The following is a 17,150-nucleotide window of genomic DNA, read 5'->3' on the forward strand; positions in this document are numbered from 1 at the left end:
CCTCCTCTCTGTCCAGACAACCTGAGGAGCAATCCAATTATCTCTCAAGACAAAGAGAAGTCACCAATACACATGTGAGGACAACAGGACAGACATCACCATTTAAACACACAATGGGACAATGGCACAATAGAAACACACCCGCATTTTCCTCCCAAGCTGACAAGTTACACTTATTATAAATTGTTATAACTTTGTGAGTTTACATTGGCCATACATATAACTTACATCAATTTAAACAGTATAACTTGGGGACAAACCTATCCAAAATTCACTTGAATAGATTCAGGGGTTTAAAAGTTAGTATATGGCCCATAATCCAGGGGCAAGAGGCCAGCAGCCAGTCCTCTCCAAAACCCAGTGGCGAGGTTGGTTTTGCCACAATCGATTATCGCTGACAAGCATTCATACAAGTGCTGATCAGTAATAATCTCCCCGACCATCTGGCCATGTAAAGCCCCCTTAAGGTATACATATCACCAGGTCATCTTGAATCAAACAGGGCTAAAAAGACAAAACATCTAACGAGGTTGTCTCATCTCAGATAGTAGTACGGTTTCAATAGTCTAAGACTATATTTCCTGTTTCTGGTCTTTTCACTAATTTTCCATTTAAAATATAACTTTTATTTCTCTTTTAATAAACTGATTAGTCACAAAAACATATAAATTTAAAATGCCATATGCTGGGCAAATACTAATGGGGGACTTATAGGCTTAGCGTCCACTGCTTAATTGTATATGAGCTAAGGAGTCGGTTATCTCTAGCAACAATTTGCGAGATGCGTGTCTGTAATGTCATCCGACATCAGACACTTTTACAGCTGTCGCTCTTGGGTTTAATACCCTTCCTATGGCGCTATATCTGCCCCTGTAAAGTGCTTATGTAAGCGGCGTCTGTAGATCGCCGTTCAGTAATTCATTCTTTGGCCCTGCATAATCATTAAAAACTAATGGTGCAGCTCCCCCAACATGTTTCACCGCGAGATGCGGCTTCTTCAGGGGGGTAAGGAGCTACTAGCAACACGAGTGTTCCGTTTGTAAGAACTTCTATATCCAAGGGGCGGGTTTCCGCTCAGTAATGTCCTATAGGATTACATCTCATGTTGAAAGACATGCACATGATCCAATCCAGATGCAGTCTCGTCAGTCACGATGGTCTGTTTGTCAGCCAGTTACATTGTTACTGATGCGCTTGCGTTCGGTACTTAGTTTCTTTTTAATAGCTGTTAAGTGCGCATGCGTCGGGACTTAGTGTCTTTTCTATTATGACTCTTATGTGCGCTTGCGTCGGGACTTGGTGACTTTTTGATTTGTGACTATTATGTGCGCTTGCGTCGGGACTTGGTGACTTTTTGATTTGTGACTATTATGTGCGCTTGCGTCAGGACTTAGTGTCTTTTCTATTATGACTCTTATGTGCGCTTGCGTCGGGACTTGGTGACTTTTTGATTTGTGACTATTATGTGCGCTTGCGTCGGGACTTGGTGACTTTTTGATTTGTGACTATTATGTGCGCTTGCGTCGGAACTTAGTGTCTTTTCTCTTTTGTGAATATTTTGTGCGCTTGCGTCAGGACTTAATATCTTTTCATGGTGATTATAATGTGCACTTGCGTCAGAACTTCGTGTGTTTTTTGGCTGTGTATGCACTTGCGTCTAAACTTTTAATTTCTACTTTATTTTATTATTTTATTGTTTTAACTATTCTATGTGCTTGCATCGAGACATGTGTCTTTTTATTATAGCTATTAGATGAGCTTGCATCTAGATTTAGTGTCTTTTTATTGTGACTATTTATTTATTTATATTTATTCTTAGAATTTCTACTTAGTTTTGATGTCGTCATTGCGCATCCATAGTCACTTAGAATTTTCCCATAGATGTTTTAATGCACATATATTGAGATTTCGATTTTTTTCCTCTTTTTTCTCTTCTACTTAGGGGATCTATCTCCTTCCAAGTAGAGCGAACATGAATTCACTCCCGATCTCCAAGGTGTAAGTACCATATGTCCGAACTTGGATCTTTCTCCATAGTATTTGTCTTTATTTTTTCTGAGTACTAAATCCAATTGGGAAGTTTGCTCAGTCGATTACAGCACTAAGGGTCATCTTGACACTTACTCAACTAGAGGTGTTTCTATTATATTTATACTAGAGGAATCTCCATGATATCATCAAGGGGATTGTATCCTTTCATCCTCATTACAATCCGAACTGTATAAATAAAATAATTAAAGTGTCATACTTCCATATCTCAGATCATCTTATACACTTACTTCCATATCCATAACCTCAGTATAATTCAGACACATATACATACTGACTCTGACTGAACTTAAACGATTTATTCTGATTATTTGTGAGTTAACTACATATTTTCTATTATCTGGATAGGTATGCTCGATTCTATTTTTGCTTCTACATATTGTTTATTATTAGTTTTTTATATATTATTCTCACTGCTGTAAAGCACATGATTATATAGAATTAGTTATAGTGATTACTTTATCATATACTAATTTTTTCTTATCTTATCATGATTCAATTTTTATTCATATAAACGCTGTGAAGGTGAATCCTTCATTCAATCCATTGGGACTCATGGTATCCAATCTCTGAATCCATCTTGCTTCACTCTGTAGGAGTTTCCTATCCAGGTTGCCTCCTCTGGGACCCATACTCAGTTTTTCAATGCCCCAGAACCGTAGGATTTTTATATTATTACCATGCACATATTTAACATGCCTGGCAATTGGTGTGTCCTTCCCTGTCTCTATCGAGCTCATATGACCAGAGATACGGCGCCTCAATTCCTGGATAGTTTTGCCCACGTACAATTTGGGACATGGGCACGATGCTATATATATCACTCCTTTGGTCTTACAGGTAATCAGTTGTCTGATTGTATATTCCTTTCCATCTGATGGATTTGTACATTTTTTAATGCGTGGGATATATCTACAAAAGGAGCAATCCCCACACGGTGAAGAGCCACAATATTTTTCTCCAATTATATTTTCTCCTTTTCCTTTTAGATGGCTATGTACTAGATGATCTTTTAGATTGGAGCTCCTTCTATATGTCACACTTGGATTGACGGTAAGGACTTCTCGGAGATCTCTCTCTGTCTGAATGATGTACCAGTATTTTTGAAGTATGCTGTATATTTCCTTATTGTAACCGTCAAAAGTTCCAATACACCGAACAGTCTCATTTTTCTTGGGAAGAGTAGTCGTAAGTAGTTCATCCCTACTCATAGCTTTCGCTCTGTTATAAGCTCTTTTTAAGGGGACTAAGCTGGTATAGAGGTGTTTACTCTCTCTTTCAAAAGTTACTGCATCAGAGCAATTCCTACGGGCCCTCAAATATTGGCCCGTAGGTATTCCTCTCTTGAGTGGTAGAGGATGCCAACTCCCCCAATGCAAATAACTATTTGTGGAGGTTGGCTTTCTATATACCTCAGTACCAAGGTGTCCATTGTCCATGATCTTGATTTTCAGATCTAAAAACACAATTTCTTCGACATCCAAGCTAGCTAATATAGTATTTGGTGTCATCACCATATCATTCATTTTTAAAAGGAGATCTTTTGTGTCTTTGATATAGGACGGTAAGGTGGTTACAAAAGGCCTCAGTGTTTGGTCAACATACTGGCTTGCCCCCTGTGTCAGATTGTCATTCCCGGAAACTATCGCTCTCCCTGGGATTGGGGTTTTCCCCTTATGCACTTTTGGAAGTGCGTAAAAGGTAGAGATGGTAGGATCTTTATTAAGGAGATACGCAAATTCATCTTTTGTTATTATATCTCTAGACTTTGCCTCTTGCAGGAGAACCTTTAATTCTGTGGTGTATTCACTGGTCGGGTCATTGGGGAGTATTTTGTAGGTCTTTCTATCTTTCAGGAGTCTCTGCACCATCTCTACATAGTCATCTCTATCCTGAATGACTATGTTTCCCCCCTTATCACTAGGCTTTATAACAATATCCTCATTATTCTTGAGTTCTTCCAGAGCTTTTAATTCCTGGGTATTCATATTTTGGTCTATATGGTCTTTTCTCATTTTTAATGCTTTTATATCCTGAGTAACCAGGCTGACAAAGGTATCAATCTCCTTGAATTGTGCAAATGGCGGAGTGGTCTTTGATTTTGGTTTTAGAGTAGAAAACGGGGGGTCTGGAATAACGCCTTGTCCTTCATTCTCCCTCAGGAGATCCTCTAGGGTTTGAATACATTTTTCCTCATTTTCTTGCGTTTTTCTCAGATCCCATTCTGCCTGTTTATGTACCTTATGTAAAGCCAATTTGCGCGCAAAGAGATTGATATCCTTTATCCACAAGAACTTATTGCTCTGTGGAACTGGGGAGAAAGTAAGACCTTTATCCAAAAGTTTTCTCTGTGCTGTTAGGGGGTGTATGTGGACAGATTGATAATCCGTCTATCATTATCTTCTTCTATTCGTATATTTTCTCCTATTTGCTGTATCCCCATTTCTCCCGATCCCGTAGTTGTATCCCTGCCTGTCCTAAAAAAAGGGGGGCTATAGGTGTATCCGTCTGAGTGTTCATCTGTGTTGATGTTATTTGAGGAGTGGGAGGATTTGGGTTCACATTGCTTTCGGACAGACAGTGAATGGGATAACCAAACGGTTGTGCAGAGGTGGAATAAGGTCCAGAAAATGGACCAGGGCTTATATTGGTCATTGTTGTATTTGGACCTGTGTGGTACTGTTTTCCCATTGTTGATGGACATATTTTTGGCGTTTGTCTGGCTTCTTGAGTAACTTTTTTCGGGGGCTGATATCTCCCTTTCTTTATTTTACGTTTTGTCCCTGTTCTTGAATTGGGATAATTTCCACTATATACTGAACCCTCTGCTCCAGAAGACAAAGTCCCGACGCAAGCGCACATAATAGTCGGAAATGAAAAAGATACTAAGTCCTGACGCAAGCGCACATAAGAGTCATAATAGAAAAGACACTAAGTCCCGACGCAAGCGCACATAAGAGTCATAATAGAAAAGACACCAAGTCCCGACGCAAGCGCACATAAGAGTCATAATAGAAAAGACACTAAGTCCCAATGCATGCGCACTTAACAGCTATTAAAAAGAAACTAAGTACCGAACGCAAGCGCATCAGTAACAATGTAACTGGCTGACAAACAGACCATCGTGACTGACGAGACTGCATCTGGATTGGATCATATGCATGTCTTTCAACATGAGATGTAATCCTATAGGACATTACTGAGCGGAAACCCGCCCCTTGGATATAGAAGTTCTTACAAACGGAACACTCGTGTTGCTAGTAGCTCCTTACCCCCCTGAAGAAGCCGCATCTCGCGGTGAAACATGTTGGGGGAGCTGCACCATTAGTTTTTAATGATTATGCAGGGCCAAAGAATGAATCACTGAACGGCGATCTGCAGACGCCGCTTACATAAGCACTTTACAGGGGCAGATATAGCGCCATAGGAAGGGTATTAAACCCAGGAGCGACAGCTGTAAAAGTGTCTGATGTCGGATGACATTACAGACACGCATCTCGCAAATTGTTGCTAGAGATAACCGACTCCTTAGCTCATATACAATTAAGCAGTGGACGCTAAGCCTATAAGTCCCCCATTAGTATTTGCCCAGCATATGGCATTTTAAATTTATATGTTTTTGTGACTAATCTGTTTATTAAAAGAGAAATAAAAAAGTTATATTTTAAATGGAAAATTAGTGAAAAGACCAGAAACAGGAAATATAGTCTTAGACTATTGAAACCGTACCCCTTGACCTCCTGGGTCCAGTGGATCACTTGAAATCATACACTCATCTCAGATAGACGCGAGTCCCAGACATTAGGAGCTACAGGAGCAGCAGTGATCGCTGTACAGGCAGGAGGACACATCGCTCACTTATCATGTACGGATTACACTGCACTAAAGCAATGGAGGCCACAGTCAACACTGTACAGGTAGGAGGACAGCCTGTACAGCGATCACTGCTGCTGCCATTGCTTCAGTACACATGAACCTGTACATTCTGACAAGTCAGCGATGTGTCCTCCTGCCTGTACAGCGATCACTGCTGCTTCCATTGCTTCAGTACACATGAACCTGTACATGCTGACAAGTCAGCGATGTGTCCTCCTGCCTGTACAGCGATCACTGCTGCTTCCATTGCTTCAGTACACATGAACCTGTACATTCTGACAAGTCAGCGATGTGTCCTCCTGCCTGTACAGCGATCACTGCTGCTGCCATTGCTTCAGTACAGTGGAACCTGTACATTCTGACAAGTCAGCGATGTGTCCTCCTGCCTGTACAGCGATCACTGCTGCTGCCATTGCTTCAGTACAGTGGAACCTGTACATTCTGACAAGTCAGCGATGTGTCCTCCTGCCTGTACAGCGATCACTGCTGCTGCCATTGCTTCAGTATAGTGGAACCTGTACATTCTGACAAGTCAGCGATGTGTCCTCCTGCCTGTACAGTGATCACTGCTGCTGCCATTGCTTCAGTACACATGAACCTGTACATGCTGACAAGTCAGCGATGTGTCCTCCTGCCTGTACAGCGATCACTGCTGCTGCCATTGCTTCAGTACACATGAACCTGTACATTCTGACAAGTCAGCGATGTGTCCTCCTGCCTGTACAGCGATCACTGCTGCTGCCATTGCTTCAGTACACTGGAACCTGTACATGCTGACAAGTCAGCGGTGTGTCCTCCTGCCTGTACAGCGATCACTGCTGCTGCCATTGCTTCAGTACACATGAACCTGTACATTCTGACAAGTCAGCGGTGTGTCCTCCTGCCTGTACAGCAATCACTGCTGCTGCCATTGCTTCAGTACACATGAACCTGTACATTCTGACAAGTCAGCGATGTGTCCTCCTGCCTGTACAGCGATCACTGCTGCTGCCATTGCTTCAGTACAGTGGAACCTGTACATTCTGACAAGTCAGCGATGTGTCCTCCTGCCTGTACAGCAATCACTGCTGCTGCCATTGCTTCAGTACACATGAACCTGTACATGCTGACAAGTCAGCGATGTCCTCCTGCCTGTACAGCGATCACTGCTGCTGCCATTGCTTCAGTACACATGAACCTGTACATTCTGACAAGTCAGCGATGTGTCCTCCTGCCTGTACAGCAATCACTGCTGCTTCCATTGCTTCAGTACACATGAACCTGTACATGCTGACAAGTCAGTGATGTGTCCTCCTGCCTGTACAGCGATCACTGCTGCTGCCATTGCTTCAGTACACATGAACCTGTACATTCTGACAAGTCAGCGGTGTGTCCTCCTGCCTGTACAGCAATCACTGCTGCTGCCATTGCTTCAGTACACATGAACCTGTACATTCTGACAAGTCAGCGATGTGTCCTCCTGCCTGTACAGCGATCACTGCTGCCATTGCTTCAGTACACATGAACCTGTACATTCTGACAAGTCAGCGGTGTGTCCTCCTGCCTGTACAGCAATCACTGCTGCTGCCATTGCTTCAGTACACATGAACCTGTACATTCTGACAAGTTAGCGGTGTGTCCTCCTGCCTGTACAGCGATCACTGCTGCTTCCATTGCTTCAGTACACATGAACCTGTACATTCTGACAAGTCAGCCATGTGTCCTCCTGCCTGTACAGCGATCACTGTTGCTGCCATTGCTTCAGTACACATGAACCTGTACATTCTGACAAGTCAGCGGTGTGTCCTCCTGCCTGTACAGCGATCACTGCTGCTGCCATTGCTTCAGTACAGTGGAACCTGTAAATTCTGACAAGTCAGCGATGTGTCCTCCTGCCTGTACAGCGATCACTGCTGCTTCCATTGCTTCAGTACACATGAACCTGTACATTCTGACAAGTCAGCGATGTGTCCTCCTGCCTGTACAGCGATCACTGCTGCTGCCATTGCTTCAGTACACATGAACCTGTACATGCTGACAAGTCAGCGATGTGTCCTCCTGCCTGTACAGCGATCACTGCTGCTTCCATTGCTTCAGTATAGTGGAACCTGTACATTCTGACAAGTCAGCGATGTCCTCCTGCCTGTACAGCGATCACTGCTGCTGCCATTGCTTCAGTACACATGAACCTGTACATTCTGACAAGTCAGCGGTGTGTCCTCCTGCCTGTACAGCAATCACTGCTGCTGCCATTGCTTCAGTACACATGAACCTGTACATTCTGACAAGTCAGCGATGTGTCCTCCTGCCTGTACAGCGATCACTGCTGCTGCCATTGCTTCAGTACAGTGGAACCTGTACATTCTGACAAGTCAGCGATGTGTCCTCCTGCCTGTACAGCAATCACTGCTGCTGCCATTGCTTCAGTACACATGAACCTGTACATGCTGACAAGTCAGCGATGTCCTCCTGCCTGTACAGCGATCACTGCTGCTGCCATTGCTTCAGTACACATGAACCTGTACATTCTGACAAGTCAGCGATGTGTCCTCCTGCCTGTACAGCAATCACTGCTGCTTCCATTGCTTCAGTACACATGAACCTGTACATGCTGACAAGTCAGTGATGTGTCCTCCTGCCTGTACAGCGATCACTGCTGCTGCCATTGCTTCAGTACACATGAACCTGTACATTCTGACAAGTCAGCGGTGTGTCCTCCTGCCTGTACAGCAATCACTGCTGCTGCCATTGCTTCAGTACACATGAACCTGTACATTCTGACAAGTCAGCGATGTGTCCTCCTGCCTGTACAGCGATCACTGCTGCCATTGCTTCAGTACACATGAACCTGTACATTCTGACAAGTCAGCGGTGTGTCCTCCTGCCTGTACAGCAATCACTGCTGCTGCCATTGCTTCAGTACACATGAACCTGTACATTCTGACAAGTTAGCGGTGTGTCCTCCTGCCTGTACAGCGATCACTGCTGCTTCCATTGCTTCAGTACACATGAACCTGTACATTCTGACAAGTCAGCCATGTGTCCTCCTGCCTGTACAGCGATCACTGTTGCTGCCATTGCTTCAGTACACATGAACCTGTACATTCTGACAAGTCAGCGGTGTGTCCTCCTGCCTGTACAGCGATCACTGCTGCTGCCATTGCTTCAGTACAGTGGAACCTGTAAATTCTGACAAGTCAGCGATGTGTCCTCCTGCCTGTACAGCGATCACTGCTGCTTCCATTGCTTCAGTACACATGAACCTGTACATTCTGACAAGTCAGCGATGTGTCCTCCTGCCTGTACAGCGATCACTGCTGCTGCCATTGCTTCAGTACACATGAACCTGTACATGCTGACAAGTCAGCGATGTGTCCTCCTGCCTGTACAGCGATCACTGCTGCTTCCATTGCTTCAGTATAGTGGAACCTGTACATGCTGACAAGTCAGCGGTGTCCTCCTGCCTGTACAGCGATCACTGCTGCTGCCATTGCTTCAGTACACATGAACCTGTACATTCTGACAAGTCAGCGGTGTGTCCTCCTGCCTGTACAGCGATCACTGCTGCTGCCATAGCTTCAGTACACATGAACCTGTACATTCTGACAAGTCAGCGATGTGTCCTCCTGCCTGTACAGCGATCACTGCTGCTGCCATTGCTTCAGTACACATGAACCTGTACATTCTGACAAGTCAGCGATGTGTCCTCCTGCCTGTACAGCGATCACTGCTGCTTCCATTGCTTCAGTATAGTGGAACCTGTACATTCTGACAAGTCAGCGATGTGTCCTCCTGCCTGTACAGCGATCACTGCTGCTTCCATTGCTTCAGTATAGTGGAACCTATACATTCTGACAAGTCAGCGATGTGTCCTCCTGCCTGTACAGCGATCACTGCTGCTTCCATTGCTTCAGTACACATGAACCTGTACATGCTGACAAGTCAGCGATGTGTCCTCCTGCCTGTACAGCGATCACTGCTGCTGCCATTGCTTCAGTGCACTGGAACCTGTACATGCTGACAAGTCAGCGATGTGTCCCCCTGCCTGTACAGTGATCACTGCTGCTGCCATTGCTTCAGTACACATGAACCTGTACATTCTGACAAGTCAGCGATGTGTCCTCTCCTGCCTGTACAGCGATCACTGCTGCTTCCATTGCTTCAGTACACATGAACCTGTACATTCTGACAAGTCAGCGATGTGTCCTCCTGCCTGTACAGCGATCACTGCTGCTGCCATTGCTTCAGTACACATAAACCTGTACATTCTGACAAGTCAGCGGTGTGTCCTCCTGCCTGTACAGCGATCACTGCTGCTGCCATTGCTTCAGTATAGTGGAACCTGTACATTCTGACAAGTCAGCGTTGTGTCCTCCTGCCTGTACAGCGATCACTGCTGCTGCCATTGCTTCAGTACACATGAACCTGTACATGCTGACAAGTCAGCGGTGTGTCCTCCTGCCTGTACAGCGATCACTGCTGCTGCCATTGCTTCAGTACACATGAACCTGTACATTCTGACAAGTCAGCGATGTGTCCTCCTGCCTGTACAGCGATCACTGCTGCTGCCATTGCTTCAGTATAGTGGAACCTGTACATTCTGACAAGTCAGCGATGTCCTCCTGCCTGTACAGCGATCACTGCTGCTGCCATTGCTTCAGTATAGTGGAACCTGTACATTCTGACAAGTCAGCGATGTCCTCCTGCCTGTACAGCGATCACTGCTGCTGCCATTGCTTCAGTATAGTGGAACCTGTACATTCTGACAAGTCAGCGATGTGTCCTCCTGCCTGTACAGTGATCACTGCTGCTGCCATTGCTTCAGTATAGTGGAACCTGTACATGCTGACAAGTCAGCGATGTGTCCTCCTGCCTGTACAGCGATCACTGCTGCTTCCATTGCTTCAGTACACATGAACCTGTACATGCTGACAAGTCAGCGATGTGTCCTCCTGCCTGTACAGTGATCACTGCTGCTGCCATTGCTTCAGTACAGTGGAACCTGTACATGCTGACAAGTCAGCGATGTGTCCTCCTGCCTGTACAGCGATCACTGCTGCTGCCATTGCTTCAGTACACATGAACCTGTACATTCTGACAAGTCAGCGATGTGTCCTCCTGCCTGTACAGTGATCACTGCTGCTGCCATTGCTTCAGTACACATGAACCTGTACATTCTGACAAGTCAGCGATGTCCTCCTGCCTGTACAGCGATCACTGCTGCTGCCATTGCTTCAGTACAGTGGAACCTGTACATTCTGACAAGTCAGCGGTGTCCTCCTGCCTGTACAGCGATCACTGCTGCTTCCATTGCTTCAGTACAGTGGAACCTGTACATTCTGACAAGTCAGCGATGTGTCCTCCTGCCTGTACAGTGATCACTGCTGCTGCCATTGCTTCAGTACAGTGGAACCTGTACATGCTGACAAGTCAGCGATGTGTCCTCCTGCCTGTACAGTGATCACTGCTGCTGCCATTGCTTCAGTACAGTGGAACCTGTACATTCTGACAAGTCAGCGATGTGTCCTCCTGCCTGTACAGCGATCACTGCTGCTGCCATTGCTTCAGTACACATGAACCTGTACATGCTGACAAGTCAGCGATGTGTACTGAAGCAATGGCAGCAGCAGTGATCGCTGTACAGGCAGGAGGACACATCGCTGACTTGTCAGCATGTACAGGTTCATGTGTACTGAAGCAATGGCAGCAGCAGTGATCGCTGTACAGGCAGGAGGACACATGAACCTGTACATGCTGACAAGTCAGCGATGTGTCCTCCTGCCTGTACAGCGATCACTGCTGCTTCCATTGCTTCAGTACACATGAACCTGTACATGCTGACAAGTCAGCGATGTGTCCTCCTGCCTGTACAGCGATCACTGCTGCTGCCATTGCTTCAGTACACATGAACCTGTACATGCTGACAAGTCAGCGATGTGTCCTCCTGCCTGTACAGCGATCACTGCTGCTGCCATTGCTTCAGTACACATGAACCTGTACATTCTGACAAGTCAGCGATGTGTCCTCCTGCCTGTACAGCGATCACTGCTGCTGCCATTGCTTCAGTATAGTGGAACCTGTACATTCTGACAAGTCAGCGATGTGTCCTCCTGCCTGTACAGCGATCACTGCTGCTGCCATTGCTTCAGTATAGTGGAACCTGTACATTCTGACAAGTCAGCGATGTGTCCTCCTGCCTGTACAGCGATCACTGCTGCTGCCATTGCTTCAGTATAGTGGAACCTGTACATTCTGACAAGTCAGCGATGTGTCCTCCTGCCTGTACAGATTTCAGCGATATACGATTATAGTCAACCTAAAGCGTGATACAGACTTTTATCAATAACTGTTTTATCTCATTTTAAAATCTTATATGTGAATATTTACAGATGGAGCAGGGGGAACACACACACAACTCATTTAGTTGCAGTTAGTTTCGATAACCGGTCTCATAAAGCATGTGTGTTAACCCTGCTACATCCGCATTTAGTTTGTTCATAGGCATAATTTTTTTAAGTCACTCCATGTCTTCCATTTCCTGTTCTGACTCTTTATTTTCCTCCTTTGTTTGGACTTTTAGCATTGCAGACAACCTCGCTTCACTTTCTCAGCTAGCGGCAGGCTGTTCACCCTGTCGGATCCGTCCTGCCGCTATTTCGCCGTGCCGCCGGACTGCCGCTCCGTCCCCATTGACTAGAATGGGGACGGGGGCGGAGCTTCGGCGCAGCACGGCAGTGCGCTGTGAGAGGCCACCGGACTAAAAGTATTGCATGTCCGACTTTTTAGTCCGGCGGGCTCTCACAGCGCACAGCCGTGCTGCGCCGAAGCTCCGCCCCCGTCCCCATTATTGTCAATGGGGACTGAGCAGCAGTCCGGCGGCACGGCGAAATAGCGGCAGGACGGATCTGACAGGGTGAACAGCCTGTCGGATCCGTCCTGCCGCCAGTGTGAAAGTACCCTAAACCAGGCATACTGCACAGTAGGGCTCATCATGCTGATTAAAACAATTTTCTTTTGTCTGTATGCTAAACAACTGCAGAGAAATCTGTGTTTTCATTCATATGCAAATTAGCAAGTTGGAGCACCAGGAGGTGGGGCAGAATCGTGTGAGCACTGCACCTAAGCACAGGTGATGGTGGAATATCTAGGAAGATTCCATTTTAGGAAGTGACTTGTGGCAGCGGTGGCTCCTATTACAGGACCACGCTGGAATTCAGAGAACTCTTTACAACAAGCCATTCTGTCACCAATGTCTGTAAATGTGACTTCACGGCTAGAGGCTGGATATTATACACTTGGTAATAGTGGACTGCATAGATAGAGGCTGGATGTTATACACTGTGGTAATGGTAGACTGCATGGCTAGAGGCTGGACGTTATACACTGTGGTAATGGTAGACTGCACGGCTAGAGGCTGGATGTTATACACTGTGGTAATGGTAGACTGCACGGCTAGAGGCTGGATGTTATACACTGTGGTAACGGTAGAATACATGGCTAGAGGCTGGACGTTATACACTGTGGTAATAGTAGACTGTATGGCTAGAGGCTGGACGTTATACACAGTGGTAATGGTAGACTGCACGGCTAGAGGCTGGATGTTATACACTGTGGTAATGGTAGACTGCACGGCTAGAGGCTGGATGTTATACACTGTGGTAATGGTTGCCTGCACGGCTAGAGGCTGGACGTTATACACTGTGGTAATGGTAGACTGCGTGGTTAGAGGCTGGCTGTTATACACTGTGGTAATGGTAGACTGCATGGCTAGAGGCTGGATGTTATACACCTGTGGTAATGGTAGACTGCACGGCTAGAGGCTGGACGTTATACACTGTGGTAATGGTAGACTGCACGGCTAGAGGCTGGATGTTATACACTGTGGTAATGGTAGACTGCACGGCTAGAGGCTGGATGTTATACACTGTGGTAATGGTAGACTGCACGGCTAGAGGCTGGATGTTATACACTGTGGTAATGGTTGCCTGCACGGCTAGAGGCTGTATGTTATACACTGTGGTAATGGTAGACTGCACGGCTAGAGGCTGGATGTTATACACTGTGGTAATGGTTGCCTGCACGGCTAGAGGCTGGACGTTATACACTGTGGTAATGGTAGACTGCGTGGTTAGAGGCTGGCTGTTATACACTGTGGTAATGGTAGACTGCATGGCTAGAGGCTGGATGTTATACACCTGTGGTAATGGTAGACTGCACGGCTAGAGGCTGGATGTTATAGACCTGTGGTAATGGTAGACTGCATGGCTAGAGGCTGGATGTTATACACTGTGGTAATGGCAGACTGCATGGCTAGAGGCTGGATGTTATACACTGTGGTAATGGTAGACTGCACGGCTAGAGGGTGGATGTTATACACTGTGGTAATTATAAAAATATGCGATCTGCACTCCAATGCTGTAATCTGGGTGCTCGTGAGAGAAGAATCATCTGAAAATAGGAATATCCACGGCCCTCCAGTTAAAGTATATGCAATTCTTTTTAATGGTCAAAGACAGGTTGACATTACTTCTATTTCCATACAGTATTATTCATATCGAGGAGTAGAAAAAATATTAAAGCCACATTATCTTCCCCGACGTTTCGGTCTGTAATTAGACCTTTTTCAGCGGGCTTTTCCCTCCGTCCTTATGCAGATAAAGATTTCCGTCGTTAGCTCTATTTCTATGTCCACATCTTAAATGCAGATCAGGTGTCGTCACATAGAACAAGATCACATTTCCATTCACAGGATATTTACCTGACAGCAGTGATGGCTTCATCTAGTGAAGGAGAATCTGTCAACCTTCTCTGCTTTATTTAGTGGTTACCACTCACCTGGGGGGTTATCTGCAGCAATGTCCTCCTTCCACTCTTCCATCTCTGCAGGAATGTCCTCCTTCCGCTCTTCCATCTCTGCAGGAATGTCCTCCTTCCACTCTTCCATCTCTGCAGGAATGTCCTCCTTCCACTCTTCCATCTCTGCAGGAACGTCCTCCTGTTGCTCGTCATGCTGCACATAGGGCTCTTCTTTTACCGTACAATTAATCGCGCTCAGATCTTGACCCTGATTTAATAGATGTGAAACACATTTGTATGTCACCGGATAGCTGGAGAAGTTGTGTAGAATGTTCTACATGAGCAGAAAAGACCATGAACTATCAGAATGACCAACAAGGACAAGTAGTTTCCTGAGCCAAGCATGAGATGATGGACCAAGGACAAGCTCCAGAAGATCACACATGTAATTAGCATGGTGGAGCGAGAAGAGCTTCTAATAAGACATATTAGGGGGATTTATTAACGCAGACAGTTTTAATGCCAGTCTTCATCTTGTTTACGGTGGCATCAGATGCGCCATAATCATCAAGAGGTGCACGCCCATTAAAAATTCTGGAGCTACTGGCAAGTTTGGGGTCAAAATCTGAACTCTGCCAGCTAGGAGCCGGTGTAGATACCTGGTGTGACCCAAAAACTGCCATCAATCATCTTAACTGTGTTTGGCCTTCTGGGACCTGTCATTGCCACATACTTTTACAAAAGTGACAACTGTGTAGCAAAAAGACACAAATATGCAATTTCATGTGCAAAATGGGGGTTGCCCTTAAAGTTTGCAAATCTTTATGAAAAGTAATCTGGCACAAAGTGTTTTTTCTTGGCCTAGGGTTGAGTCAGGTGAAAAGGGGAATTACTGGTAAATACTGGTAATTGGACTTCCAGGAGTCCCACATGGCAGCACCACTGGAGGAATACCAAGGGGCAAAAGCCTAAAGGACAACGAGACAGAACATCCTGTCTGTCATATTAGGAGAGGATAAGTGAAGCTATTTGAGAACTGCTCAAAGGTAAGGAATAACCATGAGGAATGTAAGAAATCTACTTCTGTAAGATCGGTCGGCTATGGATTTAGGATGCTACGCCTTCTACAATTATACACCTGGGTCTGATAAAGAAAACCAACCATGGACCAGCACAGATCTGGACACACCCTGGAATAGTGAGTTCACAATGAAGGAGATTGTCTGGACATTTGGGGACAGTCCCCTGGAACTACAGATCTGTATGTGAACTCCTGATCACAAGAGACCTGTGTCTGCAATATCCAATACTTGTAGCCACATGTATAAAAACGTTAAGATAATTAGTGTTGAGCAAAGAGAAGCATTCGAAGCAGAATTGGGTCCAAAGTTTAGGAAAACTTTAATTCCAAACAAATCCGAATTTCCTCAGGCCTCATAGTGGTGGATACATGCGTTACCAAGTGAAACCAAGAGAAGAGGAGACAATCCCGGGAACGCAAGATCACCCGTAATGCTGTGCAGATAGCCAACCCCTGTGATGTCACAGCCCTATAAAACCCTCATCCCTGCCATTGTCCTGTGAGCGGAGCATAGGGAAAGATGTGGCAAGTGCTCATGAGCTGGGGGCCGGGTCGCTGAAAACTATTAATAGAATAATAATGAAGAAGGGAGAGTGCAGGGAGGGTGTAGGAAGAGTGCAGGGAGACTGCAGGGAGGGTGTAGGAAGAGTGCAGGGAGACTGCAGGGAGGGTGTAGGACGACTGCAGGGAGACTGCAGGGAGGGTGTAGGACGACTGCAGGGAGACTGCAGGAAGGGTGTAGGAAGAGAGTGCAGGGAGGTTGTAGGAAGAGTGCAGGGAGACTGCAGGGAGGGTGTAGGAAGAGTGCAGGGAGACTGCAGGGAGGGTGTAGGACGACTGCAGGGAGACTGCAGGGAGGGTGTAGGACGACTGCAGGGAGACTGCAGGAAGGGTGTAGGAAGAGAGTGCAGGGAGGTTGTAGGAAGAGTGCAGGGAGACTGCAGGGAGGGTGTAGGAAGAGTGCAGGGAGACTGCAGGGAGGGTGTAGGACGACTGCAGGGAGACTGCAGGAAGGGTGTAGGAAGAGAGTGCAGGGAGGTTGTAGGAAGAGTGCAGGGAGGGTATAGGAAGAGTGCAGGGAGGGTGTAGGAAGAGGGCAGGGAGGGTGTAGGAAGAGTGCAGGGAGACTGCAGGGAGGGTGTAGGAAGAGTGCAGGGAGACTGCAGGGAGGGTGTAGGAAGAGTGCAGGGAGACTGCAGGGAGGGTGTAGGACGAGTGCAGGGAGACTGCAGGGAGGGTGTAGGAAGAGTGCAGGGAGGATGTAGGAAGAGTGCAGGGAGGGTGTAGGAAGAGTGCAGGGAGGGTGTAGGAAGAGTGCAGGGAGGGTGTAGGAAGAGTGCAGGGAGGGTGTAGGAAGAGTGCAGGGAGG

General features: G+C 46.2%; 1 protein-coding gene across 1 annotated transcript in view; it reads right to left on the reverse strand.

The window, feature by feature from the left end:
* Positions 1-17,150, reverse strand: part of LOC121008774 (oocyte zinc finger protein XlCOF7.1-like) — a 132,912-nt gene that overhangs the window by 29,954 nt on the left and 85,808 nt on the right. The window contains exon 6 of the mRNA XM_040441469.1: positions 14,740-14,968. Within this exon, the coding sequence (XP_040297403.1) occupies positions 14,740-14,968 (229 nt within the window). The remainder of the gene's footprint in view (positions 1-14,739; positions 14,969-17,150) is intronic.

The sequence above is a fragment of the Bufo bufo genome, chromosome 7 (genome assembly GCF_905171765.1).
Source record: "Bufo bufo chromosome 7, aBufBuf1.1, whole genome shotgun sequence".
Taxonomy (NCBI): Eukaryota; Metazoa; Chordata; class Amphibia; order Anura; family Bufonidae; genus Bufo; species Bufo bufo.